Consider the following 10,294-nt stretch of genomic DNA (forward strand, 5'->3'; position numbering starts at 1 on the left):
TGAACAAATGCTCTTTGCCATTCAGATTGGATTAAGATAACATATCTCCAATCACTGAACGCGGAAACTCTAGCTTGCAGAGAAAATCTGTCCTATACGTACAAAAAAATACTTTTCAAATACACTAAATAAAAGAAAACCTTTTCAAATACACTAAATAAAAGAAAACCTTCACATCTGGAGGCAAGTAGCCTGCAGAGAAAAAACAGGTATTGTGTGCAAACACAGCTTGCGCTGTATACAAACTCGCACCCCGTCATCAGTTCTAAAAAAATGACAAGCTGCCACCTCGTAGCCTTGTATCAACACAGCATTTTCTTTTTTTTTTTTTTTTTTGCTAAGAAGCACACCACGCGTTCTGCATATCGCCACGAGTGTAGGCTGCGAAGAGCGCCGCAAAATGTGCAAAGGTTCTGCCTCACAGGTGTGGATGCACATGTCGTAAGTGTTGCTGTAACATTCTCTAAGAAATGTTCTCTTTGTTGGATATCTTTTCGCGAAAAAGAACTTCATCGATTTCATACCGATCGAATAAATAAAAAATGAAACTTTCCTGCGAGTCTATTGTTTCTCATGACGCACTCCAGTCAGTCGTGCAGTATATAAGTTGTGGCAGAGTTGCAGGAGTCACACTTCTGCAGGTCATCGAGTAAGGGAGATCGGGCAGAACACCGCAGACATGAAGGCTTTCCTCGCCGTCGCCCTCCTGTCCACCGGTAAGTAGGCGTTCACGATGGCAGCACATGCATTTTTGTTGAATTTCTCGGTTGCCGCATCGAAGCACCCTAACCACCCTATGACGAAAATAATGTTCCCATCAACTTCGAATAGGCTATTTGGAAGAGAAGCTACAATACTTATGTATGAAAGGCTACTTGTATCTATATTCTTCAGAAAGTTTGCCATGAGTTAGCTGACAATTTTTTAACTTCCTTTCTTTTTGTGGTCAAGTTGGAGCGAGAGTGGAGCAGGGCTGCTACATTAATAATATGCTGTCAACACAGGTTGCCAGACAAGTATATTAAAGCTTCCACGGTGACAAAAGGGCGGACATTGTTATGCATTATTTTTCTGTGCCGAATGCATTTGGCCATCTACGCTTGGCACTAGACTGCAGTATTTCCTTTTTATTAATGCAACAGTCATGCACGCTTGCCTAAGTCTACACTAGTATTTCTCCTTTTTTTTCTATAACAATTCAGTGCCTGTCACTATGAATGGAATCATTTTGTGTACCGTTTGCTACATTCATAGCTTTCGAAAGAGGGTGGCTAGATTAGAAACAAACGGTACATAAACTCATCCCTGTCAAAAAGTTCCATGCACAGCGACCACTGCGTTTACCCAATGCAGGCATTCAACCATGAGACTGGGAAAGCAAGCAAAACAAAAAATCAAGCGCACATCCAAAGCGACACCCCAGCTTACGCTCTGAAATGGTTGCATACAATCTGTGAAGGCCGCAGCTTTTTACCAATTTTAGAATAAGCCTATGTAAACTACATAGAAGCGAATAAGCGCCTGCAAGTCCGCCCATTGTTTAGATCCATAATTTGGCAAGGATGGGGCCCGGTACCAAAAGCATTCTCCTAAAATATTAATTAAATCGAAACCCAGGCATTATATTTTGAATCGGCGTACGTGGTCAAGCAGCTTAATGGACTTACTATTTTAAACGTGACGGACACTGAAATGTGTCTGAAAGCTAGTGAGGTCTAAATCGCACACAACTACATTCGCTCTAAACTGAGCCGTTAAACTCAGTCAGGAGAGTTGTTTCCTCAAGCGTTCTCACGGGTTGGTGTTGATCGTTCTTTCAATGATGACTCAAGAAATGGGATAGACATCGAAAACTCGTAGATGTCTTTTTTGAGAACGTTAAAGCAAAAGAAAAGTTCACGCCGCTATACGGTTCTACAGACGATTCCATTTCCGCGACGTAAAAATTTCAGCACATCAGCAATGCAAGCTGCGTTGTGCAGTGGACGTCGTGCGCATCTCATGCACTGCTTTTCTGTTTTCGCACAAAAATGCATCATAGTTCCTCGTCGTGGAGGACTTCAGTGGACAACTTCGTCGTTTTTTCTTAAATAACATTACGTCTGCTGCGCTACTATGAACGCGCTGTTGGCTCTAAACCTCAAACATCCGGTATCAGGTTGTACAGGTGCGACTAAGCGACACAACATAATGACCAGATTCCGAGCAGTCCGTAAACCAAAATGAAAAATTTTTGATGGCTCCCAGACTGCGATCCGCTAGGTCTCCCACACCACCTCACAGGAGCGTTAGTTCAGCAAAGGCCAGGGGGTTCTAGCTATGGTAAAATTCTGTGCCGGGAGTTAAAGTTAGCGCAAATTATAGTTTCAGTTTTGATCCTTGAATAAAATGTCTGTTTATGATGTTGATGATCATAGCGGAGTCCGAAAGCGCTTTTGGCTGTCAAATTTCTGGTGCTTTCAGTGCCCTATTCGGATCTGTGCCGGTGCACCGGCAGTCTGTATTTTTCCTGCCTTCTTCATCAACTTAAAATGTTAAACGAATATTTTAAGCCGCCTGAATGCGTGGAGCAGAGATGGTGCAGGAACCGCAAATTTGTCTCAAAACATCCGCCGCGTAATAACGCTACTGTGAACAAAAACATTAGGAGACAGGGAAAAGCCCTGACTGTTTGATGATCGCGGCCGGTGAGCGGAGGCGCTGCCGTGGAGAAAAGCGTCACTCAACGAGGAGCAGCCAAAAATTGTAAAGTCAAATTTTTTATTTTCTTGGGCTGACTTTTTAGCGCTAGATTCAATACAATATAAGGTCCCACTGCACATTACAGAAACTATAACGTCTGGTTGAACACAGAGGGCAAGGTAGTGTAAAACAAGAACGTCGCATTTTGAGTCTTGGCTTTTTGACACATATGCAACATTTGATGCCGCCCTTCCAAAGCAAAGCGGTGGACAAAAAGTGCGCAAAAGTCTGCTGCGTTTTATACAGCAAGGGCCTCACCAGGAAGACACAATACCCTGCTTGTTGCACTCAACTTCACAGCGGCAGTTATTCGAGACACGATTCCATTGTTGTCTCAGCAGAAATATTCGTCAAAACCGCCTGTATTCACATCACTCGCTGATCCGTCGCAGGGTAATGAAAACTGCAGTCCGCCATGACAGATGAGATGAGTACGACAACCCAAGAACAACTTTCTAAGAACCTAACCCTGCAGTGTTTCTTCCGTTATAAACCCACACACTAAAACCCGAAGTAAGTCTCTCGGGGATTGATAAAGTGCAGCCTGCAGTCTCGAGTAGACGAACTATTATAGGGTTTAGCAGAGTTTTTCCATTTTTGAAGCGAAAAGCTTCACTAGGCTCGTCAACACCGCGCTTCGCGTGAGCCACCCCTGGGCGCCGCCGCGGCGCGCCCTTCCTCCTCCTCGCCACCGGTTTACCCTTCGCCGCTGCCGCGCGGTCGCCGCCCCCGTCCCAAGAGGAGAATGTTCTTTCGAAAGGCGTTGCGAGAACGCGTGAGCGGCGGCGGGGCCGTAGAAGAGGCGCAGGCATTCGCCATGGAAGGAGGAAAAGAAGACCCAGAAGTGGTAGCGAGGGAGTTGGCTCAAAAGCAGCGAGTATATGAAAAGTGCAAGGGTAGACAAGCTGCTGAAACGCCAGAAGCACGAGAGGCACGCCTTGCTAAACGGCGGCAAAAGGACGCTGAATTGCGGCGTTTGGCTGCGTCAACTGAGATTGGCCAGGTGAGCGAAGTCTGTACTTCGGGAGACGTCGGGCGGTTTAGAGGAAAGAATTAAAACGCCAGAGCTAAACGAGCAGCTGAAACACCCGAGCAACAAGGTGCTATACAGAAAGTGCAAAACATTGTGTCCATTGAAGAAGAAAAAATAAGGAGATTGTAATGGCCTTGTATAACGATTGTACAAGCTTTGTATACCTAAGACAACACGTTTTGAAAAAGCTAGAAAGCTATACCCAAATTGTAACCCTATGTATAAAACCTTAAGCTAAACCACGAGCATCGCCACGAAGCTTTTCGCTTCTAGATATCCAGGCTTAACACTTTAGCTAAGCCTCAGCCCAACTTTTTTCTTTGTTTTTTTTTTTGCGAGCATAATAGAACGCATGCTGCTACCTTCCTGCATACAAAGGCCGTAGATTACTTAGGTGGGAAAATACGTCCTAACGGCACTACGGGAGTTCTGTAGTTATGTTCACGAAAGGTCGCTGTTGCATCATTATTTCAAAAGCATCAGAGACGGAAATTAACCACTGGAAGCAAACAAAGAGGTAGGAAGTCTATTAGTGTCCAAGTCTATTAGTAAGTCTATTGCGTACGCATGACGTACGCAATTGACGTACGCATTTTCTCATATATATGTGCCCTGTGGTCTTGTTATGCTGCAAATAAATCTTCTATATATCCCAACTCGTGCAACAATACACGAGCGGGTCGTCCGCGAGTGTGTGCCATTCAGCACTTAACTTGGGGTCGACAACAGCCCTATACTGTGGATGTACGAACATTAAAGCATTAGTCGCGGGGACGAGTATCATTGTTCAGTAGGTTTTAACACCGCCGATTTATCTCGATGCTTTATTTCTGCTGGCGAAATGCAATGTAGTGCACAAACAGTAGCAGTAAACGAGCACATCCGTCATATCTGCAGACACGTAAGGCTATGACACTCTATGCTACTGAACTTAAAAACACGTAACAGGTAGAAAACTCAAGGCTAAGCTAAGGAACGAGAAATAGGCTACGACTACATTGTGCAACAGAATTATGCCTTCACGCTGTTGACAATTCTGTACTCATTTGGGTGCTTATTTTATGTTCAAAAAGTTGTAATGACAACGCCTCCTAAATGTTTTCCTCCAATTTTTTTTCTCTATCAGTGTCACTGGCTTTTGCTGCGCCAAGGGTCCGCACATCAAAGACGGATAGCGGTACAGGTGCAGGAAGCTTACTTGGAGCCGGGAGTAGCAGTGGAAGCTCATTCACAGGAGGGTCCAACAGTGCCTTCGGAAGCAGCTCGAGTGCACCTGGAGGCGTTCTTGGCGGCAGTGGTTTGGGCGCTGGACTGGGAGGCAGCGGCAGCAGTGTTGGCGGTAGATTAGGAGGTGCATTCGGCACTGGAACGGGAAGTTCAGCTGGTGCCGGGTTTAATGGTCCATCTGGAAACTTCTTTAGTGGCAGCGGATTCCCTGGATACCCGACTGGCCTTCCGGGACTCTTTGGCGAAAGCACTGGAGCAGGATTTGGAGGTTCACCCACTTTTGGAACATTTGGCTTTGGCCCAGCACCAAGTGGAGGCAGCAGCTCTGGTTCTTCGGCCTCCGGAAGCACAGGACATCATGGCCCGAGCTTCGGATTCGGAACTGGAGCCGGGACCACAGCTTTGACCGGCCATCCAAGCGGTACCTTTGATAGGCCTCATGGATTTGGCACAGGTGCAAGCTCCTTTGGCGGTGTCCATTCCGGAAGCGGCCTCTACGGCTCTGGCTCCGCAGCCTCTAGCGGCTATCCTGGCGGCTATCATTACGGAAGCGGATCTTCTTTCAGCGGCCCATCCGGATTTGGTCTTGGGGACTACAATGCTTTCAGCGGTTTTGGCAGCTTTGGTAACAACGCCTACGGGAATGGAGTTTTCGGTCCTTACCCCTCATATGGCTCAGGTGACTTCTATGACGGCTACACCAACCAGGGAGGATACTATTCATCTGGCCCTTTTGGCTTTGCCGGCCGTAACAGCGCTTTCGGATCCGGCGCCTTACAGCACTCTCGAGGACGCAGGAGCGCTAGCCCAGGAAGTGCTGCCTCCGTAAGTTCAAGTGCACCCGGCTCTGCGTCGAGTAGCTCTGGGTAAGGACTCCGCTGAAATTTCAAGAAATCGTTCAATTTGCTCCTGTTACTTTTTTTAGCAATTGATAGCATTTCTTTCATGCATAGCAATTTAGTGGACATTATAAGACCCAAAGTGCTGAAATAAAAAGATGTAATGAGTGCACTAGGAATATTGAAAAAAATGCGCACAATATGCAGAGATTCGTGTGATTAGGTAGAAAAATATGTTGCCTTCAAGGAACAATGCAGAGAGAGAAAAATCGGCTTCGATCAAAAGTACTCATTTCTGTTTTCTGGCTACATAAGGTTTATAAACTCATAAGGAACTCATCTGAAAATTTGTACGTGATCTGATCAGCAGAGGCTTAGAAAATGAAGTAGTTTCTCGTGAAGGTGGCGAACTAGGCGCCGCTGGCAGTTCCCTCAAACGCCCTCAAACAAAGTATCGAAATCTATCTTGTTTTTGTCATTTTAGACCTATTCCCGAATTTGTCAAGAACGTAGCAGAAACGCATAAAAACCGAAAGAGCTATTTAATCCTTGACTTCCGAGCCGTAATTAAGAGTCAGTACGAAACTAAGTGATTAACGGAAGTAGATCAGCCTGTGCTTCAAGACAAATTTCTAGCCCTATATATCTATATTTATATATCTTTATACGGCCTTAAATTTATTGCAACCCATGGCCCTTATTTTTTCCAATTAGCCCATTTGTGCCAGTTTCCGCACACTTACAATGCCGCTGCACAGTTCAAAAACAATAAAATAGGGTGTAAAATCTTCAAAAAAAAATGCCACTGATTGACATAAAACCGAAGAAGATCCTGCCTATGGAGCCAGTGTATGTAATACAGGTCCAAAGACCCGAAAACAAATCACGCTTGCTCAATCCATTGCAGTCGTTTTCTCGGTTGGAATTTTGGGGCCTGAGTGCATATTTAGGAAAGCCGTCCTTTCCTTAGTGCTCAGGGAGATATTACTTTCAAGATGATTTCTGTACAAAAACTTCATTGGAAACAAGATAAAGTATTTATCATGCTGATTTGTTACGTTTTTTTTTGCCTAAAACACTAAAATTTTAAAAAAGAATTGAAACTAAAGAAGCCAAATAACTATCAAGTGGCGCAAATTCAAAAAACAGAGGGCAATAGAACAACAACGTCTAACCTTAACTTATGCTGGGGCTTTTGTGGGATTGCTTATGCTGAAAAAGTGAAAAAATTGTAAATAAGTTTGACATGATAGTTTTCCTAAACTGAGATATTCACTAAATCTTTGTGCTGCGAACAACGCTGTTCACAAATTTCATTCATGCTGAAAATTTATCATATTCTAAAGGCATAAGCATACACAATCCGTGAATATTTCATGAAAATTGACGCAGTGATTCAGAAGTTGACTCTCAAGCATGGCATCTTTCCTTAAACGCTTCCAAAATAGGGCTTCTTTGCAACAATCACCACTTTTTAAAGCGCTATTAAACCCTAAGCAATGCATAAAGTAAACATGCAGTACCTGATGTATATGCCTGCAGTGGACGATATGAGGACGAGCTCTAAACGACAGAGAAGTAAGGATCCGGCGACGCCATTAACGCAGCTCCAGGATTTTGCATCACCTAGTTTTCATTTCATTCCATCTGAAATATGTGGACAGCGTGTTTCAATGCTCGTACACATGGACTGAATTACGGCGATAACAGTCATGCCCTCAAAGGCGAAACGCTATATAAAAAATGACTGGGGCGGGATATGGGCGCGCATTTTCTGAACTGCCATGAAAACGCTTGCGTAAGACACTTGGTGTGAGCGCATGGGCATGGTACATATAGAAAGGTAGCGCTGTTTGCAGAGAAGCCCATACTTTCAAAACATGGCGGCTTATGGTGGGGAGCCAGTGCTCTCTTCGAAGTTTGCGGACAACAAAATTATGCCATCATAACTTTTGAAAAAAAAACGATATCATAGCTAGATGGTTTTGGCTGAACAAATAAGTCCTCGAACGTCTCGAGGTTCAGCGCGACACGGGAGACAGGGAAGAAAAAAAAAAAGACGTGACTAGCGTATAGTAACGACGCAATGTTTTGTAGTGCGCGCTCGTTGTGCCTTTTTCCTTCGTCTCTGCCTCGTGTGTCGCCTTGAAGTTCAAGGTGTTAACAGGCTCAACTATGTCTTTATGCTAGAGATGTACAGTTATAGGTATAGTTATAGCTTCTCGTTTGAGAGCCGCTCTTGAGCACCCGAGTTAGCGAGCAATGGGCTGGACAGAATTTTGCCGGTTCAGTTTAGCAGACGTAAAAAGCGAGAAGCGTGCAAAAATTGAACCAAAGTCAATTTATTATTTCAAAACCATAACACACAACTCAGAATAGTTACAGAGCAAGAACTTCCTGCACTAAGCCACGACACAAGTTTTAACTTTGCATGAGAAGAGAACAAGCTAATGGCCTCCTGTGCATAAATGACATAGAGTGCTGTAAATTGCGCTGCAATTTCCAGGTGACATTAGGGTTGCCTTTTAGAACACATGGTGGACAAATATTTTTAGCCGGTACCGGCACTCAGTGGAAACCGAATTCCGCTGTAGTGTAAACCCCTGTGATACCAGCAGAGCAGTTCTCAATTTAACACTTTTCTACGTAGCACCTGTTCTTGGCGTGCTATGGGTTCTCCGTCTCGAACGACAATGACTTTCCGAAGGAAGTAGCGTCAAAACCGTGCGACTAGGACTATGGCTGATATAACAGCAAACAAGGCGCACACGTAGCCGACGAGAACGTACCAAGAGGATAAAAAGTCACCAGGCAGTTAAAAAACACTCGCTGATAAAAGGCGAGAGCAGCCCGCAACGAAGTCACAAGATGGCGAGATACGCCATCTAAGGAGAGCAGTAGCCAGCAGCTCACGGCAGGCAAGCCACAGAATAGTCAAGGTAGATGGGTTAAGGGCCGCTGGCCGCTACTTTGAGTGTACGCATATATGCATATTATTTTTAAAAAAAGACGTTGTACATTCCGACCAAATCCACACAACCAAACATATTTAGAACAAGGGATTAAAACTGCGTTTTAAACGGTTATAAATTACAAATACGTAACCAATTATTTTTCTCTCATTTGTGTTTGCCCGCACACTACAGTTTGGCGCTTCAGTTCCGGAGCCTTACTCATGTCACTGGCGCATTGTTCCAGGCCGCAATCGAATCCCAGCTTCGCGTCCTATGAAAACTGACCTTGGCTTCACTGCTGAAACAGTAGCGGCCTCTGCGAGGATCCTGCGTATTAGCCATACTTTTGCCGACACGAATGCGCTAGCTCATTTCAATACCCTCCACAAGTTCTTAATGCTTTCAAGTGCCACTTCTTGGGTCTTTCTACACATCAGCACCCAATAGCGCTGAATAATTTTCTGCATATTGGCACACATAAAATTCCGCAGATGTCTACGTTTGCCCCATGTGTGAGCAAACAGGGACAAAATCACACTTCTTGCAGTTTTATAAAGGACAGCGCCACTAGTCACGTGGTGAAGTTCGATCGCAACGATAGAGATAAAGCGGGAAAAGGACTGCGAACACAAGGGCACAGCGACAGACGCACACAGCAACTTTATTTGTTTTTTTTTCTCACTTGCATCGCTGTTATTTTATGATAACTATGAAATTTAAAGCAGCAGCATGATTATTAATAAATCTCTACTGCTGCTTATTTAAAAATTGTTTTATGTTGCTCTTCTGAATGCGGTTGCTTTCAATTTTTTCAGTTAGCTTTGCATTTTGTAGGCGAAAAATTTGAAGACTTACAATTGTCATTTCCTCTTTGTAGGGCTTCCTCCAGTTCCACCAACCAATAAAGCGCAGACGTTACCATGCTTAGACAACTTACAGTAATACAGGTAAGCAAGCAATTTGGGTAGTCCAGAAACATTTATTATACACCTGCTCCTGGGCGCGGCGAAGGGGTCAAGGTTTGCCAGCGTCTTCCAGTTAATCTCTACTGAAAACCATGACACTGTACCTGACGAAACTTACACTCTCCGCTCTTGCCAACCGCTATTAGGGAATGGGGAGTTTCCTGCCCTCTGTAGTCTTCCCCTCTTTTGGTCAGCGCCTTTTTGGGACACGAGCAGCTAGCCGGGCGGTTGTTTCTGCTTGAATGCCTGAACCTCAGTTTAAGCTTTTATTTTCGGCCTTCGCAACATTATGGCGTCTGCTCGGCTAAATTGTTGCCGGGCAAGAGCCTCCACCCACTCGTCAAATCTGGGAATGAATAGCATCTGTAACATTAAACAAAATCAGCATATTGGCCTCTACTGCAGTACTCAGCACCATCTCCGCTATTCATGTCACCCAAAAGCACTTAAAATCCTATAAGTCGTAGAAAGAAATTACATCTTTATAATTAATACTGGAACTTGCATGGCAACGTCCTCAACGTTTTTTTTTTT

At 44.5% G+C, this 10,294-nt stretch overlaps 1 protein-coding gene across 1 annotated transcript; it reads left to right on the forward strand.

Annotated features, from left to right (window-relative positions):
• Positions 1 to 669: 669 nt before the first annotated feature.
• LOC149359601 (uncharacterized) lies at positions 670 to 9,700 on the forward strand. The gene is made up of 3 exons (XM_089567710.1): positions 670 to 716; positions 4,902 to 5,868; positions 9,673 to 9,700. The coding sequence occupies exons 1-3, from the start codon at positions 680 to 682 to the stop codon at positions 9,698 to 9,700; spliced, it is 1,032 nt and encodes a 343-aa protein (XP_089423836.1). The 5' UTR covers positions 670 to 679.
• The last annotated feature ends 594 nt before the right edge of the window (positions 9,701 to 10,294 follow it).

This window comes from Amblyomma mixtum, chromosome 2 (genome assembly GCF_055824585.1).
Source record: "Amblyomma mixtum isolate Tamu chromosome 2, ASM5582458v1, whole genome shotgun sequence".
Taxonomy (NCBI): Eukaryota; Metazoa; Arthropoda; class Arachnida; order Ixodida; family Ixodidae; genus Amblyomma; species Amblyomma mixtum.

Coding starts and splice junctions, on each gene's coding strand:
- LOC149359601 (XM_089567710.1), top strand. CDS start 680: ATGAAGGCTTTCCTCGCCGTCGCCCTCCTGTCCACCG. Junction 717..4,901: donor CGTCGCCCTCCTGTCCACCG/GTAAGTAGGCGT, acceptor TTTCTCTATCAG/TGTCACTGGCTTTTGCTGCG. Junction 5,869..9,672: donor TCTGCGTCGAGTAGCTCTGG/GTAAGGACTCCG, acceptor TCCTCTTTGTAG/GGCTTCCTCCAGTTCCACCA.